The sequence below is a fragment of the Exophiala bonariae genome, assembly GCF_035927105.1.
Source record: "Exophiala bonariae strain CCFEE 5792 chromosome Unknown scaffold_14, whole genome shotgun sequence".
NCBI lineage: Eukaryota > Fungi > Ascomycota > Eurotiomycetes > Chaetothyriales > Herpotrichiellaceae > Exophiala > Exophiala bonariae.
Window position 1 is genome coordinate 539,529 of NW_027042489.1, and position 13,444 is coordinate 552,972.

At 50.6% G+C, this 13,444-nt stretch overlaps 5 protein-coding genes across 5 annotated transcripts; 3 read left to right on the forward strand and 2 right to left on the reverse strand.

Moving 5' to 3' along the window:
- Window positions 1–623: 623 nt before the first annotated feature.
- LTR84_002843 (uncharacterized protein) lies at window positions 624–2,045 on the reverse strand (the record flags this gene model as incomplete). Its single annotated transcript, XM_064846443.1, has 1 exon — window positions 624–2,045. The coding sequence occupies one exon, from the start codon at window positions 2,043–2,045 to the stop codon at window positions 624–626; it is 1,422 nt and encodes a 473-aa protein (XP_064706053.1).
- Window positions 2,046–3,439: 1,394 nt separating this feature from the next.
- Window positions 3,440–4,915, forward strand: LTR84_002844 (uncharacterized protein; the record flags this gene model as incomplete). The annotated part of the gene is made up of 1 exon (XM_064846444.1): window positions 3,440–4,915. The coding sequence occupies one exon, from the start codon at window positions 3,440–3,442 to the stop codon at window positions 4,913–4,915; it is 1,476 nt and encodes a 491-aa protein (XP_064706054.1).
- A 55-nt stretch (window positions 4,916–4,970) lies between these two features.
- LTR84_002845 (uncharacterized protein) lies at window positions 4,971–5,982 on the reverse strand (the record flags this gene model as incomplete). The annotated part of the gene is made up of 2 exons (XM_064846445.1): window positions 4,971–5,598; window positions 5,657–5,982. The coding sequence occupies 2 exons, from the start codon at window positions 5,980–5,982 to the stop codon at window positions 4,971–4,973; spliced, it is 954 nt and encodes a 317-aa protein (XP_064706055.1).
- A 682-nt stretch (window positions 5,983–6,664) lies between these two features.
- On the forward strand, window positions 6,665–7,276 carry LTR84_002846 (uncharacterized protein; the record flags this gene model as incomplete). The annotated part of the gene is made up of 1 exon (XM_064846446.1): window positions 6,665–7,276. One exon carries the CDS (start codon window positions 6,665–6,667, stop codon window positions 7,274–7,276), a length of 612 nt encoding a protein of 203 aa, XP_064706056.1.
- Window positions 7,277–8,550: 1,274 nt separating this feature from the next.
- Window positions 8,551–12,224, forward strand: LTR84_002847 (uncharacterized protein; the record flags this gene model as incomplete). Its single annotated transcript, XM_064846447.1, has 7 exons — window positions 8,551–8,638; window positions 8,719–10,572; window positions 10,624–10,785; window positions 10,832–11,002; window positions 11,066–11,320; window positions 11,373–12,017; window positions 12,100–12,224. The coding sequence occupies 7 exons, from the start codon at window positions 8,551–8,553 to the stop codon at window positions 12,222–12,224; spliced, it is 3,300 nt and encodes a 1,099-aa protein (XP_064706057.1).
- Between the last annotated feature and the right edge of the window lie 1,220 nt (window positions 12,225–13,444).

The following is a 13,444-nucleotide window of genomic DNA, read 5'->3' on the forward strand; positions in this document are numbered from 1 at the left end:
TCGAGGCAGACGGTATTATTGCTGGATTTTACATTGGCCTTGGTCGTTCAACGTGACTCACCATGTGAACCAGTTTCTTTTACCCGACGCCTTCCACGGACACGAGACGTGAAGGCGAACAGAATCTGAAAGAGTCGGGGCACACGGATACCTCAACGTACGGCAATAAGAAGCAGTATGGGACACAGTCACATGCACAATCATTCCACGAAATTCAAGTCATAAATCATATTTTCTACCAACTGAACGAGTTTGCCTGATCGAGAGGAACTCCAATCCAAGTTTGCAGAGCTGAGACAATACACACAGACAGGGAAAAACAACTACCTGGGTAGATAGACTGGTTTAGAGTACATTTGGGGTTTCATGCAGCGGTCATAATCAAGAAGCAGAATAAACAGGGTGAAAAAAGAATAAAAGGAAAGCAACAGTCATTATATCCCCACCCCGGTCCCGACTTTTGAACGTCATCCATCTAGCCTGAAAATCCAAGGGAAAGCATAGGGGTCGGAGTTTGGCCGAAAGAACACGAAGAACACAGCCCTCCGGCATGCTGCACTATTGAGTCGCTTCAGCCCCGTTGAGACGTGAGCTCAAGAATTGTGATCTGAGCGGATCACCATTCAGGCCAGGCCTCCTAGCATTGTACTTTGAGGTGATATCTCCGGGTTCGACAAGTGCAATTGCAGCACTGGCGGTAGATGAAGCACATCACCATTGATCTCCGCAACGACCGTGCGAGCAATACTCTTCGGCCACTCGAGATGGTGCTTGAGCTCTGAATCGCTTGCTTCCAGTCGCTCGAAAATACCTTCTGCCCACTCGATGGTGCCGAAGAGGACCCGCACACGTGAGATGTCCGCGCGATTGGGATATTCCGCCGCGGCGAGGGGCACCATTAGTAGTTGGACGCCGACGAAGTATGCCAGCAATAGCTGAGCCATGAGATTGTTCGGGTCGAGGAAGGTTTTGAAAGCGTCATGGCAGAGCTCATACCATACACCATAGACACCAACGAATTGCAGATAGCCGGAGGCAGAAGAGGCTTGAAGGGAGGCAATGACATCGATGAGCGCCGCATGGAAGTCGATTTCTGTATCCGTCGTGATGAATGGACGGATGTTTTCGAGCGCCATGTAGCCTTCTTCGAGAAGGATGGGATCTACCCCGGGTAGGTTCATCAGGCGCGGTGCCATGAATTTGAAGTGCCACTCGGGCTGCAGGTTGAACGCTGTAGGTGAGTGGTCTTGGTGGATTTTCTCGGTAGTTAGAGCGCATCCCCTGACCATGGTAATGAAATCAGCAAGGCCATCGCCCATATATGAAGCTTGGAAAGTGAGTGCATAGCAGGAGGCGAGCATTGCGTCGCTTTCTCCGTAAGATCGTGACGTTTGGGATAAGGCTTGGTTGAGTCCGCTGATCGCATGGCCTCGATGGACCAGAGACTCGCGGCGATAATCGACTCCTGTGAGTCGCGAAAGATGCGAGGCTCCGAGGGATAGGATTGCGTGCATAAGATATTCGTGCTGCTCCGCAAATTGAGGGATCTCATTCACCCATACGTGATCATTGTCTATCGGTAGGTGAGGATAGGCAATGGTGAGGAAATGATGGAAAAAGCGCATGTCGAGCAACGAGAAGGTTGCATTCGAAAATGATGGCGAAACATTCGGACTCCGCTTTATCAGTGGTAGATTTGATTTTCGCATTGGTTGCTCAGTCGGTGGGTAGATACAAGAGATGCCCTTCATGAGACAGCTCCCACACGCGGGCTTTTGCTCTCCACATTTGATTTTTCTGCTTTTACAGCTGAAACACCCACCACGAGACTTTGTGTGGGAGCGTCGAGTGAGGTTTGGAGCGAGGGTACGCGTTTTGCGACGGCTCATCTTCGAATTCGAGTCATGGCCACAATTAATGCTGCGTCTGCTGTCTGGTGTTGATGTATTATCAGACAGGGAGGAAAGATCCCACACTGCCAGAGACGTTAGATCTGGAGATTCATCACCGGTAATAATGTCAAATGTACTGTCGTCCAAAGTCATATTTTGAGTAGTAAGCAGTGGGGGGGAGAATCACAGGGTGAGATGGATGATTTTCGGTTATGATGTTAGAAATACTATCTCGAGCTATCTCTATAGGGGAACGGACCCATGCCCATGGGACACCATCAGACATCGGGTATGGTCGGCCAAGGGCGAGGCATACACGAGGCCGAGGGGCTCCTAACCTCCAGGGTCCATGAAAGGGTTTTGACCGTGGATAGATCCAATGCACATAATGTTATGTTTGAGTAACCAACCGATTTGTTGCTATGGATCCTCACCAACCCTGGGACTGGCATACAGGGAAACGTTTCAGCCTGGACAAAAAGTGTAAACAATAGCTATCGTGGGAATGTGACGCAGAGGCTGGCAGTGCTCGCCAATCCCAAGAATTAGTTGATCATCCTGATGGCCTGGAAAGGGATTAGTCCACGCCCTTTGCAGTTCATTTGACGAAAAGCCAATAGGGGTCAAGAGTTGGCGACGTGGGTGAAGTACCCGACTGCAAAAGCACTTGGGGTTGGTGGGAGAACAGAGCATTGTAGTGGTTGATGGAAGTTGATGAGCGTTGTCCGTTTTGAGTGAGAGAGATTGAATGTTTGGTTAAAAATAGGCCCACAATGCCGTGGTTGGGGGTTAACAGGCATTAACAGCAGACTAATAGGGGGTTAAGAGCCTTAGGTCAGAGTATCCCAGCCCTAACGCCCACAAGACCCATTAAAGATCCATGTCCAGCTTGCATAAGCCAGGCAGAAGCGGGTGAAAAGAGCAGGTCCACCCATGCCACATGTATTTTCTTGATGCGTAGGGCAAGATCATCGATGGCTTCCGGGTCCAAGACTTGGTTAGCGAAAGTCACGAGGCGATGGAATTTTGCGGGATAAGCATCAATCATACTTGAGGTTTGGCCCTGTTTTGGGTGCTTGGGACTTTGAGAATTTGGATCCCTAGAATACCCATTGTCCAGGTGACTGCGGAAATCTTAGGGGAGGGAGGATAGAGGGAAGAAAACAATTCGGGCAAGCCGAGGGATGACTTCGACCCATTGACTCTGAATTGACTCATAGAAAGAAAAGACCATACATGCCTCTACTCAAGATCTTAGGATCGATCGCGGAATTGATGCTCGTGTTTCCCTCAATACTACCTCATCAATTAGCACCTTCGTATCTGCAAAAGGCAAAGGGAAAAAAAGAAGCTTCTTTGGGCCGGAAGGATGTTATTCCGCCGGTGAGGCAGCCGTAACCACGTCTTTTCTATGACGCGTGCCAATCACATCTATCAACAAAAACCTCGGTCCAGAGGTTTGATGAAAACTGCCCATGTGAATCGGCGTCTTTCGTTCGACTCTTTCTTATACGAGGTGGCATTCAAGGCCTTGGTTTTCTCTCGACATGGACCCTTCACCTAAAGCGTTGATCAGGCTTCTTCTGCCGCGTCTACCCTTGATCTTCAAGACGGCCTTGTTCAACGCGTTGTCGATATCGAAGAACTCTGCCAAGCAAAACCTTACCACAGAAGTGGCCGTGGTTGTTTTACGATCAATTATATCCATGAGACGGCCAGTACGTTTCTTGCAGAGAGTCTCGATAAAAGATCCAGGCATTAAAGGGCCCATCTGGGTCTCCAAAGTCTCCCTTCCTTCGCCTGAGGATGGAGACGCTCTGCGAGATGCTGTCTGTGCGGCTATCGCTGAGCTAGGTACTGGCCAGGAGACGTACACCGTGCCTGAGCTTGCTACCGTGGAAGCCGAGTGGACCGGCTACAGAAGTGGTGTCTCATCGACAGAGCCACGACTGGAGGCTGCAGAAGACGAACAGTATCGAAAGATGATGAAAGAAGTGGATTCCGATGTCACGATCCTTTACTTCCACGGCGGCGCGTATTTCTTGATGGATCCGGCCACTGTCCGCGATTCAACCTTGCGCCAGGCTAAATTGACCCGGGGTAGATGCTATTCAGTGCGCTATCGTCTTGCACCTCAGTACCCCTTCCCCGCACAGCTGCTTGATGCGTTGATATCTTATCTGTCTTTGCTATCCCCACCTCCCGGAGTGCCGCATGGACCCGTTCCAGCGAAGCATATCGTGTTTGCCGGTGACTCTGCTGGAGCAAATCTTGCAACTGCCTTGCTACTACTTATCCTTACCTTGCGAAGGATGGGGTTGTCTACGATTAAATATCACGGGAATGATGTCGCTATTGAGGTACCAGCCGGGGTTGCCCTGAACTCACCCTGGGTAGATATCAGTCGGTCTCTGCCATCCATCAACAAGAATGCCCATTTTGACTACCTCGACCCTCCAACCGATACTGGTGCTTCCAGACACGAACCGATCCCCGATGCACTATGGCCGACCGACCCCCCTCGTGCCGACATCTTCTGCAATGCTTCGATGATGATACATCCATTGACCTCTCCAGTGGCTGCAGCGCCAGATCTCTGGAAGGGAATGCCGCCAGTATTCATGTGCTTGGGTAACGAGGGTCTGGAAGATGAAATCCTGATCCTCGCACGAAGAATGCATCAAGGTGGTGGCGTTGTCGAACTAGTCGGGTATGAAGGCATGCCCCATTGCTTTGCGATGATGTTTCCCACGTCGGTATCTGGGTCGGACTGCTACAAGCGCTGGTGTGAGTTTAGTTCCAATGTTGTTCACGGCGGTGCGCAGTCTATAACGTCCCGTGCAAGTTGGGTCAAGGCATTCTCTAAACCGCTGCAAGCCATTGAAATTCCCATCGAACAAGTCAGCAGTCTCAGTGACCAAGACGTTGCAGATGCCATGGAGAAGATGCAACTCCACGCGCTTGCAAGAGAAAAGGAAGCTCAGCAAAAATGGAATGAACGACAAACTAGAGCCAGACTGTGATCCAGTCTCCATTATATTTTCAACGAGGCCCCTTTACCCGTTCTACGGCAACTATTTAGAGCTTTGACTTTGCGGCCGTCCTGTCCAGTCTCGGACGCGACCCAGTGTCAACCTCATTGAACCAAGGATAGAGCGGCGGACCGTCCTCCTCGAGCGTGGCCGTAAACTTGGCGTCGCGTTTCTGCATGAAACTCTGCACGCCCTCCGCACAGTCCTTGTTGGCAAACATGTGATACAGGACCGCACTGTCCAACAAATGCGTCTCCTCAGCCGACGGTTTGCCCCTCCACATCAACTCCCGATTCATGAAGCCTGCCAGTGTACTCGTCCTCTCAGCGATGGTGGTCGCGAGTTCAAGCGCTCTCTTGAGGACACCTGGCTGGTCCTCGATGACTTCTTGGAAGAGACTTCCGAAATGCTTGCTGTCGCCGCGGTAGACGTCGCCCGTCGTCAGGAGATACAGGGCGTTGGAGTAGCCGATCAATCGTGGGAGAAAGAACGACGAGTTCGACTCCATCGTGATGCCTCGTCGGGCGAACACGAAGCCGTATTTGGAGGACGCGTGGGCGATTCTTATCGCTGCTGAGAGGCCCAGTGTCATGCCCAGACCGACGGCTGAGCCGTTGAGCGCGACGATTGTTGGTTTCCTGCATCGGTAGATAGCCAGATTGAGACGTCCTCCACTGGTTTACATTGCTTCAGCTTGACGTGTCCATATAGCCGGGCGTAGGAATCTCTTACCTATCTCGATGATCCACCAGCCGCTCTCGCTCCCCAGCACTGGGAAACCCGATGTCAAGATCTGCTCCGGCGCAGAAGAGCTTTCCTGCCCCAGTGACCACGACGCATTTGACCCGTTCGTCCAGATCGAACATGGGATAGACGAGCTCAAAGTCCTTCATCATCTGCAACGTGAATGCATTGCCTTGTTTCGGCCGGTTCAGCGTCACCACAATCACTCCGGTGGCTTCTGGGGCATTCTCGGGATAATGCGATACTTTGATGTCCTTGACGGGTAATGTCTCGTAGGACTTTGGGATCTGAACTTTGACTGGGTCGGCGAGCATCTTTTTTGTGATCTTCACCTGGTGTCTCAAGCAGGCTCCGTAGGGTATTTAGTTAGAGAAGCACGATGATTGTCGAAGTCTCAGTTAAATATCACGTATCTACATAGACAGAGACATGATCAAGCTTGATGCTGAAGGCTCAGCAGCCTACCATGGTTCGAGGATCCTAATGCGGAGTCGTTGGAGACCAGCCAGAGCCTCGGGAACTTCGGGGTCAAAGTTAATTGATTTGTGAACATTTAGATTTTGTGATCAGGCTCTGCCTCCGGCATGGCAAGCACTTTCCTGTGATGCCATTGAACTATTATATGCTTGGGATTATTCAATAGCCGTGGCTAATGCACGGATACATCATTTGCAGGTCGCAGCATCTTCGTGATTTTCTGTGGAAAATGTAGGTCGTTTGCCGGTCAATTGTTATTCCGTTGCCGTGTCTGCAGCTTGGTGATTTCGAGATTTAAGGCCAAACGATCACTCCGTCTTGAGTCACGGCGCGTCGAATTTGAGTCACACTATGGCTGTGCTTTGAGATGAAGTGAGCGGTTGCGTTCGGTTCTCTTCCTCCCACAAAGCACGATGTGCATAAAACCAAAATCATTTGTCGATCCGCCGGTGGGCACTAGATCGTATCACTCAAAACAACATTATCCCTAAAGCTGACGCAGTGAGCTCAGACGGCGAGATGTATCCCTCCTTGATCCTTCCATGGTCTGATAAGCCATCGGAGGCAGAAGCAATCTACCGCGATGCTGGCTATAGAAAAACCAAAGGAACATTGTTCCTGATACCTCCACATGAAGAGACCTTACGCGAAGCCTTCAATGCTCCCCCACGACCCAAGACACGAATGTCTTCAGGCGCTGTAGCACTCTGTAAGCATTTTGAGCGTGGAGGATGCTCATCCGAGCATGGTCGGCTCCATCAGTTCTGGACATTACCGGCTGGGAGCAATGAGAACAAGACAGAGACTGCAAGCAAAATACTCGAGCAGATGCTCAGCGAGGCCATTTGGAAGAACGTCATGTTGTTACACCATGGCGTGGCCGTCTACGAGATCAGGAATGCTCTTGGATATGGAATGAGGTGGACGCTGGAACTTGGTGAACTGCCGATAGGAGATGATCAAAACATACAAATTGTGGCGGGATGCGTTGAAGGCAGGGCCAATGATGACTTTGAGAAGGAATGGGAGATAACGAAGACGACGTTCAGGGGGTTCCTGGAGCCAATTGCTGGGATGGACTCCGAACTGGATCTTTCAGACGGTGGCAGGGTGATGATGGACTTTCTCTGAACAAAAGAAACCGAGTTAAGACCAGCAGCAATCGAAAATCTTGCTTTGGTTTCTACCATGGTGGAATCAAAAGCAAGCCACCCAGGGACCGAATTCCGATCAATGCTTGTCAGCAGTTTGTTGTGAGAGCAATGTATCCGGTCGGTCATGCGGAAGGAGCTGGTGCATATATATACATCTCATGGAGCAGTACTGCCATAGACCGTTAGCAGCGGACAGAACCGCGAATGAAAATGCAAGTCGGGAAGAAGGGTGGTCAGGGCCTGCATCTGACAAAAGCCCAAGGAGGAAAGGAAACCCCTTGGAGACAAGAGTTTGTCTTGTTCCATGCCTTCTATAAGTATTCCATGCAGGAACCTACTAAGCAGCTGGTCTTTCTGCATGCTCCGTTAGAGCTCAGGTCTGTACGCTATATCAGTATCAATACCAGGAACGTTGCACTTGCCACCTTTTGCCACTGGCACGCCATGGTTTCTCCAGGTTCACCCCGCGATGGCACCACCTGGTCTCATGGCCGAGCGGGCGGCTCCACCCCCACGTTTGAACAGGAGGGGTAGCACGGTGGAAATGAGGCATTAAACGATACTCATCCTGTTATAGTGCAGTTGTGCAGTTGTGCAAAAGGCCAGGAAACGGTCAATGTAACCTCTCCTGGAGGGAGTTCTTGGTTAGTGGGCGAAACACGCATAATTGTGGCTCAAAGCTGTCCCTCGGCAGTCACGATTGACTCACCACCCGTTCCTTCCCCAGAGCCCCAAGCAAGACCCGGAGGTCAAGCTGCCTCCGACACTGGCAGTGTCCACCGTGGACCGTGGACCTTGGACGTGTCCCGCACTGAATCCATCAAGTCTCAGACGTCCCTTTCTCTCGAGCTTCCAGTTCGGAGCTTCCTGAGAGTTCTGGTCTCTAATATCTGTTCAGGTCAGAGTTTCCTAGACGTGCAATATCATTAGCAGTCCTTGGACAGGACGCTACTGGTCACCACACCACCTCGTGCTTTGTCGACCACTCTTTTTTCCTCTTGCCAGTACTTGGGTGGGGATCAACCCCGACCTGGTCCTGACACACACACGCACAACCTTCGAATGTGAATCATGATACTACGCCTCCTCTAGATAGATTTTCAATCGTCCAGACGCGCTTTCCACCGTGACATGCAAGTCATCGCGTTTATCTGCAGCTTCAGCTTCCGATCTTGCAAGGTTCAGCGCGTGTTGTTTCGGGCGGTGAGATAACGCCTCTTACAGGCTACAGGCTACACCCGACCGGCCAGCATGGCTCACCACGCATCACGAGTAACCTGGTCCAAAAGGATCTCGGTTAAACTATCTACCAACAGTGGTTATGGATTTCTGGACCCAGGTAAGTTGGCATCACTCTAATCAAGACGCTGTTGTTGTCATTGTCCTGTGTCCTGACACTCGGCTCAGTTCCTTGCTCAGGCACCATCTATGGTTGTGTGCGGCAGGCGCGAAAAGCTGTCCACTCAACTTCCCGCGGCGCCATTCCGCTAACCGCAAAACGTGCACCACTTGGACAATTCTCGCCAAAAGCGTTTCCAATATGGTCTCGTCACAAATCAGAACTTGCGCTGGAGCCTGTTCCTTACTCAGAGCTCACTGTAGGCGTCCCAGCTGAGACGTTTGACGGCGAGAAACGCGTCGCTGTCGCGCCACAGAACGTCCCACTCCTGCTGAAGAAGGGATTTTCACGTGTTCTTGTTGAGCGTGGTGCTGGTGCTAACGCTGAATATGCTGATGAGGTCTACGAGCATGTCGGCGCCACTCTCGTCGATAGAAAAACATTATGGTCCGAAAGCAACATTCTTTTGAAGGTTCGCGCCCCAAACATCGAGTCGGAAATCCCCAACATTCGTCCCGGTGCCACTGTCATCTCCATGATTCAACCCATGCAAAACCGGCCCCTTGTCGAGGCTCTCGCCAATCAACGTGTCACAGCGTTCGCAATGGACATGATTCCCAGAATCTCACGTGCTCAGGCCTTTGATGTTCTTAGTTCCATGGCAAATATTGCCGGCTATAAGGCTGTCCTCGAAGCATCCAATCACTTTGGACGTTTCTTGACGGGCCAAGTCACCGCGGCTGGCAAGATTCCGCCCTCAAAGGTCCTCGTTATTGGAGCTGGTGTCGCAGGTCTTAGTGCCATCACTACTGCTCGTCGCTTAGGTGCCATCGTGCGTGGATTCGATACCAGATCCGCTGCTCGAGAGCAAGTCCAGTCTCTTGGCGCGGACTTCTTGGAAGTCAGCATCCAAGAAGAAGGAGGCGGTGCCGGAGGTTATAGCAAAGAAATGTCCAAGGAGTTCATCGAGGCTGAAATGAAGCTTTTCATGGATCAATGCAAGGAGGTCGACATTGTTGTCACAACAGCCGCTATCCCGGGGAAACCGTCGCCCAAACTTATCACTGAAAAAATGGTGAGCGCCATGAAACCTGGATCTGTCATCGTCGACTTGGCCTCTGAGGGTGGCGGCAATTGTGAGGTCACTCAACCTGGAAAACTCATTGTCCACAACCATGTCACTGTCATTGGATATACGAACTTTCCCTCCCGACTACCAACGCAAGCCTCAAGTTTATACTCGAACAACATCACGAAATTTTTGTTTTCAATGGCCCCCAAGGAAAACTCCTTTGGTATTGATCTCGAAGATGAAGTTGTGCGCGGTTCGATAGTCACGCAGAACGGCGAGATTATTCCACCTGCTCCAAGAGCTGCTCCACCACCAGCAAATACTCAGCAGACCCATCATGAAGAAGCTAAGCCTGTAGAACTGACGCCATGGCAAAAGCAGACCAGAGAAGTGGCAACTGTCGCAGGAGGTATGGGCGCCATGCTTACTCTTGGAAAATTCACCTCGCCCCTTCTCATGAGCAACATGTTCACAGCTGGTCTTGCCGGTCTGATCGGATATCGATCTGTCTGGGGTGTCATTCCAGCCCTTCATTCGCCTCTGATGAGTGTTACCAATGCCATTTCTGGCATCGTTGGTGTTGGTGGTTTCTTCGTTATGGGAGGTGGCTATCTACCAGAGACATTCCCACAACTATTAGGGTCACTGTCTGTTTTGCTGGCATTTGTAAATGTTTCAGGTGGCTTCGTCATCACAAAACGCATGTTGGATATGTTCAAGCGCCCTACTGATCCACCGGAATACCCGTGGCTGTATGCAATTCCTGGTGTCCTGTTTGGTGGTGGCTTTCTCGCAGCTGCTTCTACTGGTATGGCAGGTTTGGTTCAAGCTGGATATCTTGTGAGCAGTTTGCTCTGCATTGGTAAGTCAACTTCAAGATCTCCGGAAACTCTGTACTGACAATATTTTTCAGGCTCGATCTCTGGGCTGGCATCTCAAGCAACTGCACGAACGGGTAACCTTCTGGGCATTCTGGGTGTCGGTGCAGGTATCCTTGCGTCTCTTGCAGCCGCAGGGTTTTCACCTGAAGTTCTGGCTCAATTTGGAGGCATTGCTGCCATTGGTGCTTTGGCCGGTAGGTATCTCTTCTTCAAGCGAGGACTTTTTACTTATTGTGATAGGTGCTTTGATCGGTCGAAGAATTACACCCACTGAACTTCCACAGACTGTCGCTGCTCTTCATTCAGTTGTTGGTCTCGCAGCTGTCTTGACCAGTATCGGCAGTGCTTTGGCTCACGTGGAGGATATCTCTACATTGCATATGGTCACAGCATATCTCGGCGTGGTGATTGGTGAGGCTCCAGTCTATTATTCCCTTCAACCCAAGAAAAGGATCTAACTGCTTATCTTTTCAGGTGGCATCACATTCACTGGCAGTATCGTGGCTTTCATGAAACTCGCCGGCAAAATGTCTTCTCGACCTTTGGCCCTTCCAGGCAAACACCTCATCAATTCTAGTCTGCTTGCCGCAAATGCTGGTACCATGGGTGCTTTTGTCACAATGGCGCCAGGCGCTCCAGTCGTAGCTGCTATGGCTCTCTCCGCTAGCACCATACTCAGTTTTGTCAAAGGCTATACTACCACGGCAGCAATTGGCGGTGCTGATATGCGTATGTCAATCTGTATATCTACCATTAGGCCCACCACTAACCCCTTGACTAGCTGTGGTCATCACCGTTCTGAATGCATACTCTGGATTTGCGCTCGTGGCAGAAGGATTCATGCTTGACAATTCCTTGTTGATCACGGTGGGATCACTCATCGGTGTCAGCGGTTCTATCCTCTCCTACGTCATGTGCGTGGCGATGAATCGATCATTGACCAACGTTTTATTTGGCGGCATCGCTCCCGTTACGCAGTCGCCCGGCCACGAGATCCAAGGTACAGTCACGAAGACGAGCGTTGAGGAGACGGTAGACTCTTTGGTCGAAGCACAATCCGTCATCATTGTCGTCGGTTATGGAATGGCTGTTGCAAAAGCTCAATACGCCATTGCTGAGATAACAGCATTGTTGAGGTCCAAGGGCATCAACGTTCGCTTCGCGATCCATCCCGTTGCAGGCCGAATGCCCGGTCAGTGCAACGTACTCCTCGCCGAAGCCAGCGTTCCATACGATATTGTGCTGGAAATGGATGAAATCAATGACGATTTCCCCGAGACCGATCTCACGCTTGTCATTGGAGCCAACGATACCGTCAATCCTATCGCCTTGGAGCCGGGTAGCCCGATCGCCGGAATGCCTGTGTTGCATGCTTGGAAGAGTAAACAGGTCATTGTGATGAAGAGAGGCATGAGCAGTGGCTACGGTGAGTTCGGCATCTTAAAACTTGATACCCTCCCAGTTTTGACTTTTGTGCGCTTTACTGACTTTATATCTCTCATATCTAGCCGATGTTCCCAACCCCATGTTTTACATGCCTGGAACAAAGATGCTGTTCGGAGATGCGAAGGCTACAACCGATGCCATCAAAGCTGCGCTCGAGAATAAATACAAAGCCAAATTCCACGTCTAGAAGGATTCTCGCTCTGGTCGACCGATACATTGTTTGTGTGGGCTGCATGCAGGGAGGTAGGTTACCAGAAATTTCGGCCCAAGTCCATTGCCTGGTGCAATTCGGCTGCTGCCGCCATCATGGGCTATGAAGCAAGCTCGTTTCGACGGACCAATTGAGCGGGCTGTCCCTTTCCATCAATTCAGTATTTCGAGTTTGGCCCTCATGGCGGTATCTACAAGGCGCATCTACTTCAGACCACTTGCTCAAAACAATGGCAATCGAAACGATTTCTAGATACTAACTAAAGGCTGGCGCACAAATCACATGGCTTCTTCCTACCTACATGCCTAGACTAGAATGACATTGAGCTATCCAACCATAAATACACAATTCGAAGAATGAAACGAGGGCAATGCTAAACAAGTGGCGATGAGCTCTCGTAGCAGCAGCATCATCAAATACCTGCTTGACCTATCTATGCATTCGCTGAGCCTCTTTCTGCATCACTCACTGTCTCGGAACACGGTAAATACGGGACCAACTACCTAGCTAATAAAACAAGTGCGTAAACAGCCTGCCCAAACTCCTTGAACGAGTCGCCCACCAATCAGCATATCCACATCCATATCCATATCTAGATAGTTAGACTCAACGATGTCTGGGAAGAGAAGCTAAGCTAAGCTGTAACAATTCGCACAGATAGGGGACCACATTTTCAGACGTACTCGCCAAAATGAGGCTTCCTACGGTTATACTTGGCTGGGATGACTACATGTACCTCCATCTGAGCATGTATGTGGATGGATAGACTGGAAGTCAAGTGCTGTATATAGTGTATATATACACATTACTCTGCGGACGGGGCGGGGCTTATCTGCCCATCACTGCACCGAAAGTTGGCTGTGTTAGGGTATTTCTTATTCTCTTGAGTCTAGTCTGCCTCGGTAGCTACTGATAGCAAGACAAGAAGTGGATGAGGAGGATGAGGAGGACGAGGATGGTCGCGCAGTGTCTACGTATCTAGACGAGGCTGTGTGCGCAGGTCGTTCAACTTCATTGCAAATATCGTGTATGGTTCTCCTGCAAACAACCTTTGACTTGTCAATACTCGGTTGTTGACTCGCACGGCCGGAGCGAAATTCGGGTTTTCTGGCAGGAGGAGGAGTGAATTCGATGGCTATTGAGGGCGATTGGGCAGACCGAGTTGAATAAGTCGTGTCGTTTTCCTACTATCGTCG